The following is a 26468-nucleotide window of genomic DNA, read 5'->3' on the forward strand; positions in this document are numbered from 1 at the left end:
TATTACTGTACAAACAGTACTGCTGTTTTTATGGTAAAAAAAAAAAAAAAAAAAAAAAAGGCAGCTCTGTTGCCAGAATTTTACTGTAAAATGTATATTTGTTTTTTTACTGTAAATAAAAAAAACTGCAATTTTACAGTAACATTTTTTCACCTGAGCTGCCAGTTTTAATTATTTTTTTCTACAGTTGTTGATTTTCCAGTGTATTACTGTAAATGCCAAATCGGCACCAAAGTTTATTACAGTAAAAAAAAAATACAGTTTTTTTCATTTAGAGAAAAATGCTGTAAAAACCACAGTAAATTTCACAATTTTACCATGAAATCTATTGCTACTTTTACATTGCACAATTTGATGGATAACTTGCTTTAAATTAAGTATTATTAGTATTCATTTCTTTTTAAAAACGGTTTGAAGGTTTTATAATATATTTTTGCATAATTAGAAAATATTTAAACTAACATAATTTGCGATTACATAGAGTACATTTTTTTCCCCCCAAATTAGAAAGAAATAAAACATTTAGTAAGAAAAGTTACTGTACTTTATTGATACATATTATTTCCAGGCTTTCGAGGGCCAAATAAAATGAAGTGGCTAGGCCAAATCTGGCCCTCTGTCCTTGAGTTTGACACTTAATGTTTAGGATGTCAGAATGTTCTTTGCTAAGATAGAAATGCTGACAACATTGTAACTATAACCTGTTTGAATTATAAAGACTGCACATAGCAATCATCAAGGCAAACCTGATGAAAAATATACATTCTTCTGCAAAAAAAAAAAAAGGTTAATTAAAATACATCACATACACAAAAGCAACTTAATGTGCTTATACTTAAAGGTAAAATATTCCGTTCGGATTTCAAAAGCATTATTCCAATAGGAAATAATGGACATTGAATTAATGTGGTTGACGCCTGTTCAATAAATGATGCTAGCAAGCACCCGTAAGCAAGCAACACCAAAACATTGATGTTTCATTGAGAATATAGAAGACTGCACACAGCGCTCCAAAAATCTGTCTATATTTTTTAGTACGACTTTGGTAAACTGTGTTGGATTGCCGGAGCGATACGGCTACCATAGTCAGACGTACTGTGCTTCAATATGCAGGTATTATGGTTTGTGCACCTGTTATTAAACATTATCTGGTGTTTTGTTTCGACCTAATATGCAAAACCAATGGCCTGTCGCCGTATAAGTAAAGTTTAGAGACTCAAAACCAAAAAAAAAACGCTCAAAGCAGCTGGGATAGTTGTAGACCACACTGATGGGACTTCACCCTTTTGGACGCCCTTTTGATTGGAATTAGTGTGGCAAAAAGCCAAAGAAAAAAACGAGATGCTAAGCCAAGCCTTTTGTGGATACAGACTCATGCAATCTTGTTGACTGCTAGAATTAAAATTTTGGACGTTTTTTTGTGAGACTTTTTTGGCATATTTTTACCTAGACCATTTTGGTCAGTATCCTACTATTAGTGATGTATAAATGAAAGTTATTCGCTGAAACAGTCGTGAGTAGGGGTGTCCCGATCTGATATTGATATCGAATATCGGTCCAATATCAGCAAAAAAAAAAAAAAATCGGAATATCTCGGCTTGCATCTAAACTCTCCGATATAAACTTTGATACAAAAAGTCCTACTTGTGCAAAGCTAAAAATGTCCTCTAATAAACACACAAGGTTGATCTTTTCCACAAAAAAGTAAACACAGAACGGGATATAGGCTACTAGGAACGAGCAGCTACACAACAGCTAAGTACATGATAGCACAGAAGCTATGATAGATATACATGTAAGTAATAAGTAGGGGTGGCAAAAAAAAAAAAAAAAAAGTGTATTAATTACGATTATTATTTGTATTGATTCCTAATCAATTAAAAACATTTTATTAAAAAAAAGTTGTTGTTTTTTTAATCTTAACTAACAAATGTGTCCGCATTATTTAACTTAACATGTATATAATAAGTAGTTTAGTGTTTTTCATATCTACAATTGTTCTCTATTTGACAATATTTTTCTAACATTACAGACTGTAGAATATTAAAAGTATGTATAACTTCTGCTGATATCGTGCCGGCTCAATATCGGTATCGACCAATACTTAAGGCTCCAATATTGGTATCGTATCGAAAGTGGAAAAAGTTGTATGGGGACACCCCAACTAGTGATAACGAGTAACAATGCCAGCAGCGAAGATAGCAACTAACTTGAGTATGTATCTGAGGCCATGCCCATACCAATAGAGATGCTTTAAAAATACATATTTACATTATTTAAATGTATGTATTACTTAGGTAAAAACAAAACAATAAGATGATAAAAAACATGCCTTTCACAAAACTAAGCTCCAATCTGTTTCTTTCGACACGAGATTCAAGGTGCAGCTTACCCGCAGACCGAAGTAAAGCAGGAAGAAGACGTTGAAGGCCATATCGATCTGTAACGTGAAGTCTTCGTAGAAGTTCTGACAGGACTCTATAGGGCTGGAAGACAGAAAAGAGAGACGTGCGTTACTCAATAAGAAAAATGATCATGGTCATATTTTTTTCTTCGCCATAAAAACACTCTCTCAGGATGGCTGTGGGTGGAATCAATATTACATTATTAAAAAAAAAAAAGAAAAAAAGAAAAAGTATGTGTGTATTAGAGATGCGCGGATAGGCAATTATTTCATCCGCAACCGCATCAGAAAGTCGTCAACCATCCGCCATCCACCCGATGTAACATTTGATCAGAACCGCACCCGCCCGCACCCGCCCGTTGTTATATATCTAATATAGACGATGCAAGGCATTAGTGAGGTTATAAAGCTTTTGCCTGTTAAAGAAAGGAGACTGATCCAATGCAGCACAGACATTCGCGTGCCACGTTGTCACGACCCAGACGCACACCAGTGCGCAATCATATGGGAGCCGCGCTGAGCGCACCTCCAAGTGCGTCTCGCTGCCGGCGACGGCCGGGTATGGGCCTGACGCTCCAGCGCCATCCATTTTCAGGGCTAGTTGATTCGGCAGGTGGGTTGTTACACACTCCTTAGCGGGTTCCGACTTCCATGGCCACCGTCCTGCTGTCTATATCAACCAGGGTGAGCCCCACCCCTTTCCTGAGCGCACTGCGCGCGGAGTGACCCCTGTTACGCGCCCCCGGCAACAGGGGTGGCGGGCAGGTAAGCTGCGCGGGCGGAGCGCGCGGAGTGACCCCTGTTACGAGCCCCCGGCCACGGGGGTGGCGGGCAGGTAAGCTGCTTACCTGCTGCGCGTGACGCCGGCCGCGGCGAAGGCGGACGAGGCGGGGTGTCGGTGCGGTGGGCGCGGTGGTGACCCTGGAGGTGCGTCGGGCTCTTCTCGCGGATCGCCTCAGCTACGGCTCCCGGTGAGGCCCTCTCGGGGGAAGGGGCCTCGGTCCCGGACCCCGGCGAGGCGTCCCTTCTCCGCTCCGTAAAAGTGTCCATCTCTTTTTTTTTTTTTCTTCTGTTGTGGCATATGCAGCAGGTGCCTGCTCGTTTTTCGTATGTGGGTAACAACATTTAACTATGTATATATATTTCCGAATTGGTTTAACTGCCACCCGCCTGAATCTATTTAAAATCTAATTTTTTTTTATTTCAACCGCCCGACCCGACCCGACCCGCGGATAAAATCTAATTTTTTAAATTTCATCCGCCCGATCCGCGGATAATCCGCGGACTCCGCGGTTGTGCCCGCAAACCGCGCATCTCTAGTGTGTATATATATATATATATATATATATATATATATATATATATATATATATATATATATATATATATATATATATATATATATATATATATATATATTTATATGTGTATATACAGTTAAGAAAAATATTAGCAGAAGAAGGGAAATTTAGCCTGAGCTTCATGATGCAAAATTCACGTGCTTAAATGGGGCAATTTTTTAAATAACCGCCAATGTACACCTTTGAAATGATTAGAAAGGGACATTTATAAATTTAATGTGGAAAAAAACCCTCTTAGGAAAAATCATGTATGATGGAGTAGCAACAAAACATATGGCCAAAAAAGTCAGCCTTTGCCCCCAAGGTTTGAAGAGGCTGTTTGAGGGGTGGTGTTTATTTATTGCTTATTTCTAGAACATGTTTCATGAAAAAGTTAAGCAAAAAAAAGACAAAACAAAAGATAACTGAATAAAATATTTGTATTTGCCCTCTGAAAAATGAAGGACTTGTATTACTTCTTTGGCTTTGGGGAAATATTTTAATAACCGCCAATGTATCGTACACCTTTCAAATAAATAGACATGGACATTTTTTTTATTTTAATGTGGAAAAAAACCATCTTAGGAAAAATAATGTATGATGGAGGAGCAACAAAACATGGCCAAAAAATTCAGCCTTTGCCCCCAAGGTTAAACGAGGCTGTTTGAGCGGTGGTGTTTATGTATTGCTTATTTCTAGAACATGCTTCATGAAACAGTTAAGAAAAAAAAGTAAAAAAAAAAAAAAAAAGATAACTGATGATGATAACATGTATGATGGAGGAGCAACAAAAAATATGGCCAAAAATGTCTTTGCCCCAAGGTTTGTTGAAGCTATTTGTGTTAATTTATTGCTTATTTCTAGGACACGACACATAACAAAGTTAAGAAAAATATTAGCAGAAGAAGGGAAATTTAGCCTGAGCTTCATGTTGCAAAATTCCCGTGCTTAAATGGGGCAATTTTTTTAATAACCGCCAATGTACACCTTTGAAATGATTAGAAAGGGACATTTATAAATTTAATGTGGAAAAAAACCCTCTTAGGAAAAATCATGTATGATGGAGTAGCAACAAAACATATGGCCAAAAAAGTCAGCCTTTGCCCCCAAGGTTTGAAGAGGCTGTTTGAGGGGTGGTGTTTATTTATTGCTTATTTCTAGAACATGTTTCATGAAACAGTTAAGCAAAAAAAAAAGACAAAACAAAAGATAACTGAATACAATATTTGTATTTGCCCTATGAAAAATTAAGGACTTGTATTTTTTGTTTGACTTTGGGCTATTTTTTTAATAACCGCCAATGTACACCTTTGAAATAATTAGACATGGACATTTTTAATTTTAATGTGGAAAAAAACCCTCTTAGGAAAAATAATGTATGATGGAGTAGCAATAAAACATATGGCTAAAAAAGTCAGCCTTTGCCCCAAGGTTTGTTTAGGCTATTTCTGTGTATTCATTGCCTATTTTTATAGGACATAACACATAACACAGTTAAGAAAAATATTAGCAGAAGAAGAGAAATTCAGCCATGCGTTTCATGTGGAAAAAAACCGTCTTAGGAAAAACAATGTATGATGGAGGAGGAACAAAAAACATGGCCAAAAAAGTCAGCCTTTGCCCCCAAGGTTTAAAGAGGGTATTTAAGGGTGGTGTTTATTTATTGCTTATTTCTTGAACATGTTTCATGAAACAGTTAAGAAAAAAAAGTACCAATAAAAAAATGATAACTGAATAAAACATTTGTATTTGTCCTCTGAAAAATGAAGGACTTGTATTTCTTCTTTTAATAACCACCAATGTATCGTACACCTTTGAAATAGTTACACATGGACATTTTTAATTTTAACGTGGAAAAAAACCCTCTTAGGAAAAATAATGTATGATGGAGGAGCAACAAAACATATGGCCAAAAAAGTCTGCCTTTGCCTCCAGGGTTAAACGAGGCTGTTTGAGGGGTGGTGTTTATTTATTGCTTATTCCTAGAACATGTTTCATGAAACAGTTAAGAAAAAAAAGTACAAAAAAATGATAACTGATGATTATAACATGTATGATGGAGGAGCAACAAAACATATGGCCAAAAAAGTATTTGCCCCAAGGTTTGTTGAGGCTATTTGTGTTTATTTATTGCTTATTTCTAGGACATGACACACAGCACAGTTAAGAAAAATATTAGCAGAAGAAGAGAAATCCAGCCTGCTTAAATGGGGCATTGTTTTTAATAACCGCCAATGTACACCTTTGACATGATTAGACAGGGACATTTTTAAATTTAATGTGGAAAAAAACCCTCTTAGGAAAAATAATGTATGATGGAGGAGCAACAAAACATGGCCAAAAAAGTCAGCCTTTGCCCCCAAGGTTAAACGAGGCTGTTTGAGGGGTGGTGTTTATGTATTGCTTATTTCTAGAACATGCTTCATGAAACAGTTAAGAAGAAAAAGTTTTTAAAAAAAATTATAACTGAATAAAACATTTGTTTTTGCCCTCTGAAAAATGAAGGACTTGTATTTCTTCTTTGGCTTTGGGAAAATGTTTTAATAACCGCCAATGTATCGTACACCTTTGAAATAATTGGACATGGACATTTTTAATTTTAACGTGGAAAAAAACCCTCTTAGGAAAAATAATGTATGATGGAGGAGCAACAAAACATGGCCAAACAAGTCAGCCTTTGCCCCCAGGGTTAAACGTGGCTGTTTGAGGGGTGGTGTTTATGTATTGCTTATTTCTAGAACATGCTTCATGAAACAGTTAAGAAAAAAAAGTTTAAAAAAATGATAACTGATGATGATAACAATTAACATGTATGATGGAGGAGCAGCAAAACATATGGCCAAACAAGTCTTTGCCCCAAGGTTTGTTGAGGCTATTTGTGTTGATGTATTGCTTATTTCTAGGACATGACACATAACACAGTTAAGAAAAATATTAGCAGAAGAAAATAAATTCAGCCTGAGCTTTATGTTGCAAATTTTCTGTGCTTAAATGGGGCATTGTTTTTAATAACCGCCAATGTACACCTTTGAAATAATTAGACATGGACATTTTAAATTTTAACGTGGAAAAAAACCCTCTTAGAAAAAATAATGTATGATGGAGGAGCAACAAAACATATGGCCAAAAAAGTCAGCCTTTGCCCCCAAGGTTAAACGAGGCTGTTTGAGGGGTGATGTTTATTTATTGCTTATTACTAGAACATGTTTCATGAAACAGTTAAGAAAAAAAAGTACAAAAAAAATGATAACTGATGATGATAACATGTATGATGGAGGAGCAACAAAACGTATGGCCAAAAAAAGTCAGTCTTTGCCCCAAGGTTTGTTGAGACTATTTGTGTTAATTTATTGCTTATTTCTAGGACATGACACATAGCACAGTTAAGAAAAATATTAGCAGAAGAAGAGAAATCCAGCCTGAGCTTCATGTTGCAAAATTCCCATGCTTAAATGGGGCATTGTTTTTAATAACCGCCAATGTACACCTTTGACATGATTAGACAGGGACATTTTTAAGTTTAATGTGGAAAAAAACCCTCTTAGGAAAAATCATGCATGATGGAGTAGCAACAAAAAATATGGCCAAAAAAGTCAGCCTTTGCCCCCAAGGTTTAAAGAGGCTGTTTGAGGGGTGGTGTTTATTTATTGCTTATTTCTAGAACATGTTTCATGAAACAGTTAAGCAAAAAAAATACAAAAAAAAGATAACTGAATAAAATATTTGTATTTGCCCTCTGAAAAATGAAGGACTTGTATTTCTTCTTTGGCTTTAGGGAAATATTTTAATAACCGCCAATGTATCGTACACCTTTCAAATAATTAGACATGGACATTTTTAATTTTAACGTGGAAAAAAACCCTCTTAGGAAAAATAATGTATGATGGAGTAGCAACAAAACATATGGCCAAAAAAGTCAGCCTTTGCCCCAAGGTTTGTTGAGGCTATTTATGTGTATTCATTGCCTATTTTTATAGGACATAACACATAACACAGTTAAGAAAAATATTAGCAGAAGAAGAGAAATTCAGCCTGAGTTTCATGTGGAAAAAACCCTCTTAGGAAAAACAATGTATGATGGAGGAGGAACAAAAAACATGGCCAAAAAAGTCAGGCTTTGCCCCCAAGGTTTAAAGAGGGTATTTAAGGGGTGGTGTTTATTTATTGCTTGTTTCATGAAACAGTTAAGAAAAAAAAGTACCAAAAAATGATAACTGAATAAAACATTTGTTTTTGCCCTCTGAAAAATGAAGGACTTGTATTTCTTCTTTGGCTTTGGGGAAATATTTTAATAACCGCCAATGTATCGTACACCTTTCAAATAAATAGACATGGACATTTTTTTATTTTAATGTGGAAAAAAACCCTCTTGGGAAAAATAATGTATGATGGAGGAGCAACAAAACATGGCCAAAAAAGTCAGCCTTTGCCCCCAAGGTTAAACGAGGCTGTTTGAGGGGTGGTGTTTATGTATTGCTTATTTCAAGAACATGCTTCATGAAACAGTTAAGGAAAAAAAGTTACAAAAAAAATTATAACTCAATAAAACATTTGTTTTTGCCCTCTGAAAAATGAAGGACTTGTATTTCTTCTTTGGCTTTGGGGAAATGTTTTAATAACCGCCAATGTATTGTACACCTTTGAAAGAATTAGACATGGACATTTTTAATTTTAACGTGGAAAAAAACCCTCTTAGAAAAAATAATGTATGATAGAGGAGCAACAAAACATATGGCCAAAAAAGTCAGCCTTTGCCCCCAGGGTTAAACAAGGCTGTTTGAGGGGTGGTGTTTATTTATTGCTTATTTCTAGAACATGCTTCATGAAACAGTTAAGAAGAAAAAGTTAAAAAAAAAAATCATAACTGAATAAAACATTTGTTTTTGCCCTCTGAAAAATGAAGGACTTGTATTTCTTCTTTGGCTTTGGGGAAATGTTTTAATAACCGCCAATGTATCGTACACTTTTGAAATAATTAGACATGGACATTTTTAATTTTAATGTGGAAAAAAACCCTCTTAGAAAAAAATAATGTATGATAGAGGAGCAACAAAACATGGCCAAAAAAGTCAGCCTTTTCCCCAAGGTTTGTTGAGGCTATTTCTGTGAATTCATTGCCTATTTTTATAGGGCATGACACATAAATTAAGGAAAATATTAGCAGAAGAAGAGAAATTCAGCCTGAGTTTCATGTGGAAAAAAACCCTCTTAGGAAAAACAATGTATGATGGAGGAGGAACAAAAAACATGGCCAAAAAAGTCAGCCTTTGCCCCCAAGATTTAAAGAGGGTATTTAAGGGGTGATGTTTATTTATTGCTTATTTCTTGAACATGTTTCATGAAACAGTTAAGAAAAAAAAGTACCAATAAAAAAATGATAACTGAATAAAACATTTGTATTTGAAAAATGAAGGACTTGTATTTCTTCTTTTAATAACCGCCAATGTATCGTACACCTTTGAAATAATTAGACATGTACATTTTTAATTTTAATGTGGAAAAAAACCCTCTTAGGAAAAATAATGTATGATGGAGGAGCAACAAAACATATGGCCAAAAAAGTCTGCCTTTGCCCCCCAGGGTTAAACGAGGCTGTTTGAGGGGTGGTGTTTATTTATTGCTTATTCCTAGAACATGTTTCATGAAACAGTTAAGAAAAAAAAGTTTAAAAAAATGATAACTGATGATGATAACAATTAACATGTATGATCGAGGAGCAACAAAACATATGGCCAAACAAGTCTTTGCCCCAAGGTTTGTTGAGGCTATTTGTGTTGATGTATAGCTTATTTCTAGGACATGACACATAACACAGTTAAGAAAAATATTAGCAGAAGAAAATAAATTCAGCCTGAGCTTTATGTTGCAAATTTTCCGTGCTTAAATGGGGCATTGTTTTTAATAACCGCCAATGTACACCTTTGAAATAATTGGACATGGACATTTTCAATTTTAACGTGGAAAAAAACACTCTTAGGAAAAATCATGTATGATGGAGGAACAACAAAACATGGCCTTTGCCCCCAAGGTTTAAAGAGGCTGTTTGAGGGGTGGTGTTTATTTATTGCTTATTTCTAGAACATGTTTCATGAAACAGTTAAGCAAAAAAAAAAAAATACAAAAAAAAAGATAACTGAATAAAATATTTGTATTTGCCCTCTGAAAAATGAAGGACTTGTATTTCTTCTTTGGCTTTGGGGAAATGTTTTAATAACCGCCAATGTATCGTACACCTTTGAAATAATTAGACATGGACATTTATAATTTTAACGTGGAAAAAAACCCTCTTAGAAAAAATAATGTATGATAGAGGAGCAACAAAACATATGGCCAAAAAAGTCAGCCTTTGCCCCCAGGGTTAAACAAGGCTGTTTGAGGGGTGGTGTTTATTTATTGCTTATTTCTAGAACATGTTTCATGAAACAATTAAGAAAAAAAAGTACAAAAAAATGATAACTGATGATGATAACAATTAACATGTATGATGGAGGAGCAACAACACATATGGCCAAACAAGTCTTTGCCCCAAGGTTTGTTGAGGCTATTTGTGTTGATGTATTGCTTATTTCTAGGACATGACACATAACACAGTTAAGAAAATATTAGCAGAAGAAAATAAATTCAGCCTGAGCTTTATGTTGCAAAATTCCCGTGCTTAAATGGGGCATTGTTTTTAATAACCGCCAATGTACACCTTTGAAATGATTAGACATGGACATTTTAAATTTTAACGTGGAAAAAAACCCTCTTAAGAAAAATAATGTATGATGGAGGAGCAACAAAACATATGGCCAAAAAAGTCAGCTTTTGCCCCCAAGGTTTGAAGAGGCTGTTTGAGGGGTGGTGTTTATTTATTGCTTATTTCTAGAACATGTTTCATGAAACAGTTAAGCAAAAAAAAGACAAAACAAAAGATAACTGAATAAAATATTTGTATTTGCCCTCTGAAAAATTAAGGACTTGTATTTTTTGTTTGACTTTGGGCTATTTTTTTAATAACCGCCAATGTATCGTACACCTTTGAAATAATTAGACATGGACATTTTTAATTTTAATGTGGAAAAAACCCTCTTAGGAAAAATAATGTATGATGGAGTAGCAACAAAACATATGGCCAAAAAAGTCAGCCTTTGCCCCAAGGTTTGTTTCGGCTATTTCTGTGTATTCATTGCCTATTTTCATAGGACATAACACATAACACAGTTAAGAAAAATATTAGCAGAAGAAGATAAATTCAGCCTGAGTTTCATGTGGAAAAAAACCCTCTTAGGAAAAACAATGTATGATGGAGGAGGAACAAAAAACATGGCCAAAAAAGTTAGCCTTTGCACCCAAGGTTTAAAGAGGGTAATTAAGGGGTGATGTTTATTTATTGCTTATTTCTTGAACATGATTCATGAAACAATTAAGAAAAAAAAGTACCAAAAAAAAAATTATAACTGAATAAAACATTTGTATTTGCCCTCTGAAAAATGAAGGACTTGTATTTCTTCTTTTAATAACCGCCAATGTATCGTACACTTTTGAAATAGTTACACATGGACATTTTTAATTTTAACGTGGAAAAAAACCCTCTTAGGAAAAATAATGTATGATGGAGGAGCAACAAAACATATGGCCAAAAAAGTCTGCCTTTGCCCCCAGGGTTAAACGAGGCTGTTTGAGGGGTGGTGTTTATTTATTGCTTATTCCTAGAACATGTTTCATGAAACAGTTAAGAAAAAAAAGTTAAAAAAAAAATTATAACTGAATAAAACATTTGTTTTTGCCGTCTGAAAAATGAAGGACTTGTATTTCTTGTTTGGCTTTGGGGACATTTTTTAATAACCGCCAATGTATCGTACACCTTTGAAATAATTAGACATGGACATTTTTAATTTTAACATGGAAAAAAACCCTCTTAGGAAAAATAATGTATGATGGAGGAGCAACAAAACATGGCCAAAAAAGTCAGCCTTTGCCCCCAAGGTTAAACGAGGCTGTTTGAGGGGTGGTGTTTATGTATTGCTTATTTCTAGAACATGCTTCATGAAACAGTTAAGAAAAAAAGTTTAAAAAAAATGATAACTGATGATGATAACATGTATGATGGAGGAGCAACAAAACATATGGCCAAAAAATGTCAGTCTTTGCCCCAATGTTTGTTGAGGCTATTTGTGTTAATTTATTGCTTATTTCTAGGACATGACACAAAACACGGTTAAGAAAAATATTAGCAGGAGAAAAGACATCCAGCAAAATTCCCGTGCTTAAAACAATCTTACAAGGCATCTTTCAAGCCACAAATAGCCAACAGAGAAAGCCCTTGATACGACAGATGCTCCACGCTGCAAAATGTCCTGCATACTCCCCCCACTGACAGCAGCTAAGCCCACGTTTTTCTTTACTTTTCCCAAGTGGCAGATGTTGATATGTAAGCCACGACGTGCCCCGGCCTGTCATAATATCCATCTTCATGTTTACCATGAAATGATGCACCATTAGCATGGGGGGGCGCAAAAAGCAATCACTGGCACTAACCGCCCCATTCATCACTTGGAAGTGCGCCTATAATCATTCTCTCCTTAGGATGGAGGGAATCCTCCCGCGAGCAGGAATGCATATGCATCATGGCTTACTTGGATAGACGCAACCTTTGGGAACGCATAGACCGGCAGGCATTAAAAAGTAGGCAATCTCATTTGTTGTGGTGAAACACCGAAGTAGTGACTGTATGTACGCAGCCCAGTGGGAGGCCCGCAGTGAGACATCCATGATTGAATTTACTGCGTAATGATCTCCCGAGGTAGCGGAGTGATAGGCCAGAGAGGACGTATCGCTCAGAGAGAATGATCCAACTTCTAATTCTTGCCGTCTGTCTCGGGGATATCCTGAGGACTGTTCTGCTCTTTAAGATGATGTGGGATGGGATCAGTGTCGGCCAGGGATGCTACAGTATCAAAACATCACCGCACAATATTATCACGGTTTTAAAGCCACTGGACGATATTATTGTGGTATGTGCCACAAAAAATACTTAAAAATGCGGTACCAAAATGTTTTTCGGTACTTTGGTACTTTTCTAAATAAAGGGGACCACAATTAGGGACTGCAATGGCCCTTTGGGACAGAGGATCCTATTGTATTTTGTGCGTTTTATTATTATTATTATTCCGCCGCCTCTTTGAGCTGTAATTTGACCCCCTTAACATGCTTCAAAACTCACCATATTTGACTCGCGAAAATTGCCATCTAATCAAAAAAACAAACCCCAAAACTCGAAATTGTGCTCTAGCGCCCCCTAGGAAAAACACAGACAAAACTGCTTGTAACTTCCGGTAGGAATGTCGTACAGACATGCAACAAAAACCTCTATGTAGGTCTGACTTAGACCTAGATTTCATACGCTGACATCCTTCAGCAAAAATCAACAGGAAATTGGAAATTCCCTCTTCAAAACACTAAACTGTCACTTTTGCCTCTTTGAGCTGTAACGTGACCCAACTTAACATGCTTCAAAACTCACCAAACTGGACACACACATCAGGACTGGCAAAAATTGTGATCTAATAAAAAAACCCAACCCCAAAACTCAAAATTGCGCTCTAGTGCCCCCTAGGAAGAAAACACAGACACAACTGCTCCTAGGAAGAAAACTCAGACAAAACTGCCTGTAACTTCTAGTAGGAATGTCTTTGAGACATGAAACAAAAACCTCTATGTAGATCTGACTTAGACCTAGATTTCATACATTGACATCCTTCAGCAAAAATCAACAGGAAGTTGGCAATTCCCCCTTCAAAACAAAAGTTTAGTAAAAACTGTCACTTTTGCCTCTTTGAGCTGTAATGTAACCCCCCTTAACATGCTTCAAAACTCACCAAACTGGACACACACATCAGGACTGGCGAAAATTGCGATCTAATAAAAAAAAATCAAACCCCAAAACTCAAAATTGTGCTCTAGCGCCCCCTAGGAAAAAACACATACAAAACTGCTTGTTACTTCCGGTAAGAATGTCGTAGAGACATGAAACAAAAACCTCTATGTAGGTCTGACTTAGACCTAGATTTCATACATTGACATCCTTCAGCAAAAATCAACAGGAAGTTGGCAATTCCCCCTTCAAAACAAAAGTTGACTAAAAACAGTCACTTTTGCCTCTTTGAGCTGTAATTTGACCCCCTTAACATGCTTCAAAACTCACCAAACTGGACACACACATCAGGACTGGCAAAAATTGCGATCTAATAAAAAAAAAAAAAAAACCCAAAACTCAAAATTGCGCTCTAGCGCCCCCTAGGAAGAAAACTCAGACACAACTGCCTGTAACTTCCAGTAAGAATGTCTTAGAGACATGGAACAAAAAACCTCTATGTAGGTCTCACTTAGACCTACATTTCATATTTTGAAATCAACAGGAAGTTTGCAATTCCCCCTTCAAAACAAAAGTTTTGTAAAAACCGGTCACCTTTTTTCAAACATTATCTCCTCTGAGCGCGTTTGTCGTGTCGGCTTCAAACTAGCACAGGAGAGAGATTGAACCCTTCTGATTAAAAGTTGACAAAAGAGTTTTAATTACTGCTCCGGTTTGGATTTTATGTGCCGTCAAAGTCGGTCCCGTCCATCGCTGCTTGCAGCTTTTATTGGCTTTATTTTAACAAAAAAATCTTAGGGTACATTAATCATATGTTTATTATTGCTATCCAAGAACAATTTTGTCCTTAAATAAAATAGTGAACATACGAGACAACTTGTCTTTTATTAGTAAGTAAGCAAACAAAGGCTCCTAATTAGTCTGCTGACATATGCAGTAACATATTGTGTAATTCATCATTCTATTATTTTGTCAACATTATGAAGGACAAGCTATAAAAATTTATTATAAATCCACTTATCCGATATTTACGAAAATGGCTTTAGAGATTAAAGAAAACTCATTCCTTCCTCCAAATATGAACTCTGCCACGATCAGTCTCTTGCTAAAACCTGATAAAGACCCAACACTTCCATCCAGTTACCGGCCAATCTCCCTGATTAATGCTGATCTTAAAATTATCTGCAAAGTATTAGCTCAAAGATTAGAAAAAGTCACTCCATATATAGTACATCCTGATCAAACAGGTTTCATCAAAGAGAGACAATCGTCCAACAATGTTCGCCGTCTACTCAATGTGATAGACTATTCTGTTATTCATAATCTAAAAACAGCTGTTGTTTCATTAGATGCTGAAAAAGCATTTGATAGAGTGAACTGGAATTTTCTTCTAGCTACTCTACAGAAATTTGGATTTGGAGACTCATTTATAGAATGGATTAAGGTCCTATATAGTTTTCCTACAGCTTCGGTTAGAACGAACAGCCAAATATCTCCAAGGTTTAATCTTATGAGGGGCACAAGGCAAGGGTGTCCACTTTCTCCGTCACTGTTTGCTATATTTATTGAACCTCTTGCAACCGCTATTCGACAGCATGCAAATATTAAAGGCATCCATACCGCAACCGTTCATCATAAAATAAGCCTTTATGCTGATGATGTATTACTTTTCTTACAAAATCCACATTCTTCTCTTCAAGATACAATCTCACTTATCAATAAATTCAGTTCTATTTCAGATTACTCCATCAACTGGTCCAAATCTACTGTGTTACCAATTAATTTTGACTTTCAGAGCACCTCATCGATTCCACTGCATAAAGGGAACATTAAATACCTGGGAATCAATATTTCCTCCACATTGTCAGATCTGAATCGCTTGAATTACTCCCCAATCTTAAAATCGATTGAGGATGATCTGGCGCGTTGGAAAACACTGCCAATCTCACTTATGGGAAGGGTTTCTACCGTGAAAATGATGGTCTTGCCTAGGGTTAATTATCTATTTTCAATGATTCCAACCAAACCTTCTCAAATCTGGTTTAAGTCACTAGACTCACACATCAATCAGTTTCTTTGGAAGAGTAAACCAGCACGAATCAGCCTTAAAACTTTACAAAAACCCAAAGAACATGGGGGTCTAGAACTCCCAAACTTTTCCTATTATTTCCTTGCAAATAAACTACAATATATATTAAAATGGATCAATCCCACTTTATTAGATAGTTTATGGTTAGAGATTGAACAATCACTTAGCCAGGAGATCCCAATTTCTAACTTGCCCTTTATTAGCCAAATTCTCCGAAAACACAACTGCTTTAAAAGTATTAATATACGCACTACCTTAACAGCTTGGTGGGAGTTTTTGAAAATAACTGGGTCCCCGCTCACTCCATGCCAATTTACGCCTATTTGGAATAATCCTGATTTTCTTTTAAACAAGAAGCCATTGAACTTTCCAACATGGTATGATAAGGGAGTCGGATGCCTTGGGGATATCATCAATGCAAACAGTTTTATCTCTTTTAAAAGTTTAATAACACAATATGCAATCAATCCTAATAAATTTCTAGAATATATACAAATCAAATCTGTAATCAGCGCAAGATTCAACAAAACAACATGGGAAACTAATCCTACGACCGTTAAATTCTTCAAAACATCTGCCCCCAAAGCTTTATCCAAATTATATGCTCTCTTATCAAAAATAGATAACACAATAAGTATTCCAACTTCTAAATGGCACTCAGACGTATCAACAAGCTGTGACCCAGAATTCTGGAAACAAATATGCCTCAATACTACTCGTTTGATTAAGAATCCAAATGTACGACTGATTCAGCTCAAAATACTTTACAGAATACATTACACCGGTCTAAGAATGTATAAAATGGGTTTAGCTGACTCTAACATCTGTGTACACTGCTCAGATAATAAGATAGATAATTACTTGCATTCAATGTGGTCCTGTGCTCCCGTGAGTAACTTTTGGCTTGGAGTGTGCGAGAACCTATCATTAGCGTTAGAGATTCCTATTCCCATCTCCCCCGCACTCTGCCTGTTGGGTGATCTCTCCGCAACTGATCTTGATATAAACAAAACATACCTCCTTATAAATGCGTTGGGCATCGCCAAGAAAACTATTCTCATAAATTGGAAATCAAAAAATAATTTATGTATAAACCTTTACAAAAACATTTTATTAGATTATGTAGTTATGGAAAGAATGTCTGCTGAATCAAACCAACAACTGACAGAATTCCGATCTCTTTGGGCACCGCTAATTAATTTTCTGACCTGACTCCCTTGGGGGCCGGAGCTGGGGCTCTGTCCCGGGGGTCTTGCTCCGTGGGTGGGGGGTCCTGGGTGCCGGGGGGGCCGTGTGCCGCGGGGTCGGGGGGCCTGGGGTGTGTTTCCTGGTTCCGGCCTGGCGGGCCGATCCGTGGGTGGTCTGGTGGCTGGGGGTGGGTGGAGGTGCCTAGGCGGGTGTTGGGGTGCGGGTGGGGCTGTGGGCGGCCGCCTTGGGTTGGTTGGGGGGGCTGTCCCTCCCGTGGGTGGTTGGGCGGGGGGTTGCGCCCGTGGGGCTGGGGTCTTGCCGCTGTCGGGCGGGGGTCGGCTCGTGCCCCGCTGGCTCCGGTTGTCCGTGGGCTTCCTCCTTCCCCTGGGGCGCGGGGCGGGGTCTGCCCGGGGTCGCCCTGCGCTGCGGCTGTGCGGGCCTGCCTGGTGCCGGGTTGGGGGGACTGCTTGCCTCCCTTGTTGGGGCCCCGGCGGTGCTGCCCGACTGCCCTGCGGGAGTCCCCCTCCTGTGTTTTACTCTGCCCTTATTTTTTTATTAATTTTATTTATTTATTTAAATTTATTTTATGTGTATATATATATATATGTATGTATGTATGTATGTGTATGTATGTATATGTATGTATGTATATATGTATGTATGTATGAATGTATGTATGTATGTATGTATATATGTATGTGTATGTATGTGTATATATATATATGTATGTGTGTATGTATGTATATATATATATATATATATATATATATATATATATATATATATTATTATTATTATTATTATTATTATTATTATTTATTTATTTTTTTATTTTTTTTTAATCTATTTAATATATTTAACTTATTCTGTTAAATTATATATGGGTACGCGTGTATGTGGGTGTGTGTACGTTTGTATATATGTATGGTGAAATCTGTGTGTATGTATGTAGGTACATATGTATGTGTCGCTGCCCCGGTGTGTATTGCTGATCGCGGCGCCGGGTCTGCTGAGGTGCCGTGGCATGCCGGCTGTGGACGCAGGGCTGGGCCCTTATGGCTTTTTGCCGGATGGGATGCCTGGTGGGTGGTGGGCGGGGGGGGCCTGGACGTGCGGGAGGGGCTGCGGGGTTTGGTGGCGTTGGGCACTGTTGGCGACCAGGCCTCTTGTTTATTTTTATTTATTTTATTTTATTTAAAGGGTTTATATTTTTTTTTTTTTTTTTTTTTTTTTTTATATTTTTTTTTTTTATATTTTTTTATTTAATTTTTTTTTTTTTTTTTTTATTTAATTTATTTATTTTATTTTTTATTTTTTTTTTTTTTTTATTTTTTTTTTTTTTTTTTGTGTGTTGTGTATGTATGTGTTTGTGTATATGTGGGCTTATGTATATGTGTGTGGGTGTATTAATGTGTATATATGTGTGGATGTGTATGTTTATATGTATATGCATACGTGTGGAAATGTGTGTATGTGTATGTATATGTATATGCATATATGTATGTGTGTATGTATGTGTATATGAATGTGTAGGTGTGTGCATGGGTGTGGATGTCCGGTGGCTCAATTGGCCTGGCTGTGGATGAGTTGGGGTAGGTGGGTTGGTGGCCTCGGTGGTAGCCGGGGGTGTGCGTTGTTGTGGTTAACGGGGTCGGTCGCTTTTTTGTTTTGGTTTCGGCGGCCGCGGGTGTTTGCGCTGCGGACGGACGGTGGTGGTGATGGTTGCTGCGGTGATACCAGCGGTTGGCATCGCTGTGTTGGGTTGGAGTGGTTGGGGGACTGTGGCTGGTGTCTGTGCGCTTGTAGGGTTGTGGGGATGGCTGGCGTTGGCTTGCCGGCTGGTTTGGGGGCTGGCTGGCGGACGGGATGCATTGGCTTCTTCCCCCGTTGGGGGGCTCCTTCCCCTGGCCGGGACTCGTATGGGCACGTTGCTGTGTGGATGGCCGGGATGCGGTGTTTGCATTGGGCGTGGGGGCTGTGCGGTTTCTCTGCGTTTGGTTGCCGGTATGGGCTCTGCAGGGTTGGGTTGGGGCGGGCGGGGGTTGGCTTTGTTTGGCGGGGGGAGGGGCTCGCGTGGCGTCACGTTAAAGTGGTCTGGTGTGGGTCACGGGCTGTGGCGGGGGGTGGCGGCCTCCTGGCCGTAGTTCCTGGTTGTCGGCCGCGTGGACTGGGGGGATGTCCGGGCCCTCTACTCCTCCTACTTATAGCGCACACAGTCACACATATATAGGACTTTGGGGATTGTCCTGCGGGGAGGCATGGCGGGGGGTTGAGGATGCCTCCAATGGGGCTCCAGTCCTCCTTTCTTGTCCCCTGCTCGTCCATCCCTCAATCTTAGCTGCATATTAGACACTTAGGATTTGGGGGGCTTGGTTTGGTTGGGACCCACCATGACCTTGATGTCCCCCAATTTTAATCGCATTATTAGTTCCCACAAGCATACATATCTCACTCACGCTACAGTACACACATCAATAGGGACTGGAGGTCGGCTGTAACGGCTGACCTCCTAATTTTAACTACACAGTAGACACTCTGGGGGCCTTGTACACATGCATGGGGGGTTTGGGGTTCGGCGCACCCCTCATTGCCTCGTCGGCCGGCGGGGACTGCGGTCTGGTGGCCTGCCAGGCTTTTATTCATTTATTATTGTTATATATATTTTTTTTATTTTTAATGTATTTATTATTTTTATTTTTATTATTACTCATTTTTATTTTATTTTATTTTTTAAATTTTATTTTTTATTTTATTTTTTTATTTTTATTTTATTTCATTTTTTTTTAATCTTATTATTTATTTGTGTGTGGCGTCGCGCGGGTCTCACTTCCTGTTGGATGGGGTCCGTGCCCGTGTGGCCCGACCTTGCGCTGTGGGGTCTCTGTTGGTGACTTGGTGTGGTGGCGGCGCAGCCCCCGTGTCTGGTCTGGATGCTGTGTCCCGGTTGTTTGGGCGGTGGTGTGTTTGTGCGGGTTTGGGTTGGGGTGGGGGGCCTTTTGGTTGGGGGGGTTGTTGGTGTCTCTTGTTTGCGTGTTGGCGTTCGGGCTGACCGGCGGGCTGGCGCCGGCTGGTCTCCGTGGCCCTGGTGGCGTGTGGTTGCTGGTCGCAGTTTTTCTTTGATCGCTTTAATTTGATTGGCTGGTGCTGGCTGTCTGGGGTTATTGCGGCTGCTGTTTCTGCTGCCGTTTGTTTGTGGTGTGGGCGCCCGTGGCTGCTGGGTCTGGTGCAGGGGTGTGGCTGATGTTGTGACTGGTGGCAGCGCGCGCGCGTGATGGCTGTCGGGGCTGACGAACTGTGTATATGTATGTATATGTGTGTGTATGTATGTATGTTTATATATGTGTATGTGTACATATGTGTATGTATATGTATATATGTGTATGTGTGGGTATGTATACGTGTATGTGTGTATGTGTATGTGTATGTGTGTATGTATGTATGTATGTATATTTCTGGGGGTACGCTCTGGGCCTGCCTGTCAGACGGGGGTCGACGCCTCAGGCTACTGCATCCGAACTGCGTGTCTGGAGCTCCTGGGTCCCGCTGTCCATCCCTTCCGGGTGCCCGTCTTGGTTGGGGCCTGTTGGGCCTAGTCCCTGCGTCTATTGTGGTAGCTTGGTGCTGCAAGGTATTCCGAGGTGCTGCGAGTCGGCCAGTTGCTGGGGTAGTGACCTTGTTTGTCAGCATGTCTGTGATCTTCTTTTAATTCTTTTTTTTTTTTAATTAATTAATTAATTAATTTATTTATTTATTTATTTTTAAAATATATTTTATTAATATTTTTTTTTTTTTAATTTTTCCCCTCCCTCAGGGGGGGGGCTCGGCGGGGCGGTTGCTGGTTGTTCCATCTCCATCGTTGGGGTCCCTGCGGGTGGGGTGGGTGGTTCCCGTGGCCCTGTGCCTGGGTGGTCCTGCGGCGGCCGGTTTGGGTGGGGTGGCCGGGGGCTGGCCTCGCCGCGCTCTCCGGGGGTGGGGGGTGGGCTCGTGGGGGCCCGGTTGCCGGTGGGGCGGGGGCGGTCTTCCCGTCCGGTTGCGGGGAGTCTCTGGGTCCTTCGGGCGGGGCGTCTCGCCTTTCTGCCCGTGTGGGGTGTGGTCTCTCGCTGGCTTGGGGTCTGGCTGTCCCCTGCTTTTCTCGTGCCCTGTCCTCCGCCGGGTGCGTCTGTCTGCGGCCTGCTGCTGGCCCTTGTGGGCGGTACGGTGGGTCGGGCTCTGGGGTTCCTGTCGCTGGCCGGCTTGGCTGCGTGGGGGCGGTGGTCCCTGGTTCCCTGGGCACCACGCCTCCTGTTTGTGGGTTGGGCTCTCGGGGGTGATGGGGCCGTGCTCTGGCTCCCACGCACTCTGGGAGTCGAATGTATTGTACATGCAAATTCACGTATGCTCACATACGTACATAGGTACCTACGCTCCCACATACATACACAAATACAGTACATATTTACCTACCTAATGTTCGTACATCCACACGCACATTCAATATACAAACATACACATACACATACTGTACATATACATTCACTGTACAAACACATATACACATTCTGTACATATACATTCATTGTACAAACACATATACACATTCTGTACATATACAAGTACATATGCATACTTACACTCATGCACATAATCACGTTTCATCAAACATATATTAACGTTGTTGCCCTAGGGTAAACTGGGTGTAACACATGGCACACTGACAAAGCTTAACCTATTGTGACTATAACAATCTACAAGGTTAATGTAGGTTGCTTCTCTTTCTCCCCCTCCATTTTTCTGCATTCTTTCGTATCTCAAGTTATCATTACGTATATGTATTGTTGCATTTAAACAACTGTATTGTTGATAATAAAGGTAAATTATTGGTATTGTTCATTATCAATAGCGCTATTTCTATTGGTATTTGTATTGATCCATTTGTAGTGTAATAATGCTCATTGTCATTTCTGTATTATTTTTTATTTTTCGCTAACTGCTTATTTGCTATTACTTTTACCATCATATTTGTACATGTCATATTTGCTGATGTTGCTCTATTGTTGTTGTTGTTGTTGTTTGCTGTTGTTGTTTTTGTCTCTCTGTCTAATCCCCCTCTTGTCCCCACAATTTCCCCCTCTGTCTTCTTTTTTTTTCTCTTTCTATCCCCTCCTGCTCCGGCCCGGCTGCACTAAATGATAATATAAATACATTTAATAAAGTCAAATACAAATAAGGCAACAAGAGAAGTATCCTACACTTCTCTTTTGTAAAGTAAATCTGAACAGCCGACATGGGCATCTACATCAACTATATGATTTGCCTGAGAAGCTGGACAGGACATAAAAAAAAAAAAAAAAAAAAAAAAAAAAAAAAAAAAAAAAAAAAAAAAAATCCACTTGTTCATTTACTGTTAATATCTGCTTATTTTATGTTTCAACATGTTCTAGAGAGAATGATCCAACTTCTAATTCTTGCCGTCTGTCTCGGGGATATCCTGAGGACTGTTCTGCTCTTTAAGATGATGTGGGATGGGATCTGTATCGGCCAGGGATGTTACGGTATCAAAATATCACCGCACAATATTATCACGGTTTTAAAGCCACTGGACGATATTATTGTGGTATGTGCCACAAAAAATACTTAAAAATGCGGTACCAAAATGTTTTTCGGTACTTTGGTACTTTTCTAAATAAAGGGGACCACAATTAGGGACTGCAATGGCCCTTTGGGACAGAGGACCCTATTGTATTTTGTGCGTTTTATTATTATTATTATTCCGCCGCCTCTTTGAGCTCTAATTTGACCCCCTTAACATGCTTCAAAACTCACCATATTTGACTCGCGAAAATTGCCATCTAATCAAAAAACCAAACCCCAAAACTCGAAATTGTGCTCTAGCGCCCCCTAGGAAAAAACACAGACGGAACTGCTTGTAACTTCTAGTAGGAATGTCTTTGAGACATGAAACAAAAACCTCTATGTAGATCTGACTTAGACCTAGATTTCATACATTGACATCCTTCAAAATGTTTTTCGATACTTTGGTACTTTTCTAAATAAAGGGGACCAAAATTAGGGACCGCAATGTCCCTTTGGGACAGAGGACCCTATTGTATTTTGTGCGTTTTATTATTATTATTATTCCGCCGCCTCTTTGAGCTGCAATTTGACCCCCTTAACATGCTTCAAAACTCACCATATTTGACACACACACACCCCAAAACTCAAAATTGCGCTCTAGCGCCCCCTAGGAAGAAAACACAGACAAAACTGCTTGTAACTTCCGGAATGTCGTAGAGACATGAAACAAAAACCTCTATGTAGGTCTGACTTAGACCTAGATTTCATACATTGACATCCTTCAGCAAAAATCAAATACAAAAAACACATACAAAACTGCTTGTAACTTCCGGTAAGAATGTCGTAGAGACATGAAACAAAAACCTCTATGTAGGTCTGACTTAGACCTAGATTTCATACATTGACATTCTTCAGCAAAAATAAACAGGAAGTTGGCAATTCCCCCTTCAAAACAAAAGTTTACTAAAAACAGTCACTTTTGCCTCTTTGAGCTGTAATTTGACCCCCTTAACATGCTTCAAAACTCACCAAACTGTACACACACATCAGGACTGGCAAAAATTGCGATCTAATGAAAAAAAAAAAAAACAACCCCAAAACTCAAAATTGCGCTCTAGCGCCCCTAGGAAGAAAACACAGACACAACTGCTCCTAGGAAGAAAACTCAGACAAAACTGCCTGTAACTTCTAGTAGGAATGTCTTTGAGACATGAAACAAAAACCTCTATGTAGATCTGACTTAGACCTAGATTTCATACATTGACATCCTTCAGCAAAAATCAACAGGAAGTTGGCAATTCCCCCTTCAAAACAAAAGTTTACTAAAAACAGTCACTTTTGCCTCTTTGAGCTATAATGTGACCCGACTTAACATGCTTCAAAACTCACCAAACTGGACACACACATCAGGACTGGCAAAAATTGTGATCTAATAAAAAAAAAAACAACCCAAAACTCAAAATTGCGCTCTAGCGCTCCCTAGGAAGAAAACACAGACACAACTGCTCCTAGAAAGAAAACAGACACAACTGCATGTAACTTCTAGTAGGAATGTCTTAGAGACATGAAACAAAAACCTCTATGTAGATCTGACTTAGACCTAGATTTCATACATTGACATCCTTCAGCAAAAATCAACAGGAAGTTGGCAATTCCCCCTTCAAAACAAAAGTTTACTAAAAACAGTCACTTTTGCCTCTTTGAGCTGTAATTTGACCCCCTTAACATGCTTCAAAACTCACCAAACTAGACACACACATCAGGACTGGCAAAAATTACGATCTAATAAAAAACCAAACCCCAAAACTCAAAATTGCGCTCTAGCGCCCCCTAAGAAAAACACAGACACAACTGCTTGTAACTTCCGGTAGGAATGTCGTAGAGACATGAAACAAAAACCTCTATGTAGGTCTGACTTAGACCTAGATTTCATACATTGACATCCTTCAGCAAAAATCAACAGGAAGTTGGCAATTCCCTCTTCAAAACAAAAGTTTACTAAAAACAGTCACTTTTGCCTCTTTGAGCTGTAATGTGACCCCCCTTAACATGCTTCAGAACTCACCAAACTGGACACACACATCAGGACTGGCAAAAATTGTGATCTAATAAAAAAACAACAACCCCAAACTACTGCAACTACTACTACTAGTACTACTACTTTTTGTACTCCGCCTGCCACCACTACTAATATGATTTATAAAAATCATAATAAAAATGTTTACTTTAATATATTTTTATCTAATCATAGACATGAAAGTAATATTTAAAATGTACTTCTAAGTTAATCAGTTTAATTATTTATGAATTATGTGTGTTGTTTTTATTAGGGACCGCAATGCTATTGTATTTTGTGCGTTTTATTATTATTATTATTCCGCCGCCTCTTTGAGCTCTAATTTGACCCCCTTAACATGCTTCAATACTCACCATATTTGACACACACATCAGGACTGGCGAAAATTGCCATCTAATAAAAAAACCAAACCCCAAAACTCAAAATTGCGCCCCCTAGGAAAAAACACAGACAAAACTGTGTATAACTTCCGGTAGGAATGTCGTAGAGACATGAAACAAAAACCTCTATGGAGGTCTAACTTAGACCTTGATTTCATACATTGACATCCTTCAGCAAAAATCAACAGGAAGTTGGCAATTCCCCCTTCAAAACAAAAGTTTACTAAAAACAGTCACTTTTGCCTCTTTGAGCTGTAATTTGACCCCCTTAACATGCTTCAAAACTCACCAAACTGGACACACATCAGGAGTGGCAAATATTGCGATCTAATAAAAAAATAAAAAATAAAAAAAACTCAAAATTGCGCTCTAGCGCCCCCTAGGAAAAAACACATACAAAACTGCTTGTAACTTCCGGTAAGAATGTCGTAGAGACATGAAACAAAAACTTCTATGTAGGTCTGACTTAGACCTAGATTTCATACATTGACATCCTTCAAAAATCAACAGGAAGTTGGCAATTCCCCCTTCAAAACAAAAGTTTACTAAAAACATTTACTTTTGCCTCTTTGAGCTGTAATTTGACCCCCTTAACATGCTTCAAAACTCACCAAACTGGACAAACACATCAGGACTGGCAAAAATTGCGATCTAATAAAAAAAACCCAACCCCAAAACTCAAAATTGCGCTCTAGCGCCTCCTAGGAAGAAAACATAGACACAACTGCTCCTAGGAAGAAAACTCAAGACAAAACTGCCTGTAACTTCCAGTAGGAATGTCTTAGAGACATGAAACAAAAACCTCTATGTAGGTCTCACTTAGACCTACATTTCATATTTTGAAATCAACAGGAAGTTTGCAATTCCCCCTTCAAAACAAAAGTTTTGTAAAAACCGGTCACCTTTTTTCAAACATTATCTCTTCTGAGCGCGTTTGTCGTGTCGGCTTCAAACTAGCACAGGAGAGAGATTGAACCCTTCTGATTAAAAGTTGACCAAAGAGTTGTAATTACTGCTCCGGTTTGGATTTTATGTGCCGTCAAAGTCGGTCCCGTCCATCGCTGCTTGCAAGTTTTATTGGCTTTATTTTAACAAAAAATCTTAGGGTACATTAAACATGTGTTTATTATTGCTATCCAAGAACAATTGTGTCCTTAAATAAAATAGTGAACATACGAGACAACTTGTCTTTTATTAGTAAGTAAGCAAACAAAGGCTCCTAATTAGTCTGCTGACATATGCAGTAGCATATTGTGTCATTTATCATTCTATTATTTTGTCAACATTATGAAGGACAAGCTATAAAAATGTATTATTAATCCACTTGTTCATTTACTGTTAATATCTTCTTATTTTCTGTTTCAACATGTTCTAGAGAGAATGATCAAACTTCTAATTCTTGCCGTCTGTCTCGGAGATATCCTGAGGACTGTTCTGCTCTTTAAGATGATGTAAAAGCCGTTGATGTGGGATGTGCCCGCCCATCAGTATCGGCCAGGGATCAAAATATCATCGTACAATATTATCACGGTTTTAAAGCCACTGGACGATATTATTGTGGTATATGTCACCAAACAAAAT

General features: G+C 38.8%; 1 protein-coding gene across 23 annotated transcripts in view; it reads right to left on the reverse strand.

Annotated features, from left to right (window-relative positions):
* Nucleotides 1-26468, reverse strand: part of kcnma1a (potassium large conductance calcium-activated channel, subfamily M, alpha member 1a) — a 691811-nt gene that overhangs the window by 325364 nt on the left and 339979 nt on the right. For all 23 annotated transcript variants that reach the window (XM_061936588.1, XM_061936904.1, XM_061937671.2 and 20 more), the window contains exon 4: nt 2393-2486. In XM_061936588.1, the coding sequence (XP_061792572.1) occupies nt 2393-2486 (94 nt within the window). The remainder of the gene's footprint in view (nt 1-2392; nt 2487-26468) is intronic.

The sequence above is a fragment of the Nerophis lumbriciformis genome, linkage group LG02 (genome assembly GCF_033978685.3).
Source record: "Nerophis lumbriciformis linkage group LG02, RoL_Nlum_v2.1, whole genome shotgun sequence".
Taxonomy (NCBI): domain Eukaryota; kingdom Metazoa; phylum Chordata; class Actinopteri; order Syngnathiformes; family Syngnathidae; genus Nerophis; species Nerophis lumbriciformis.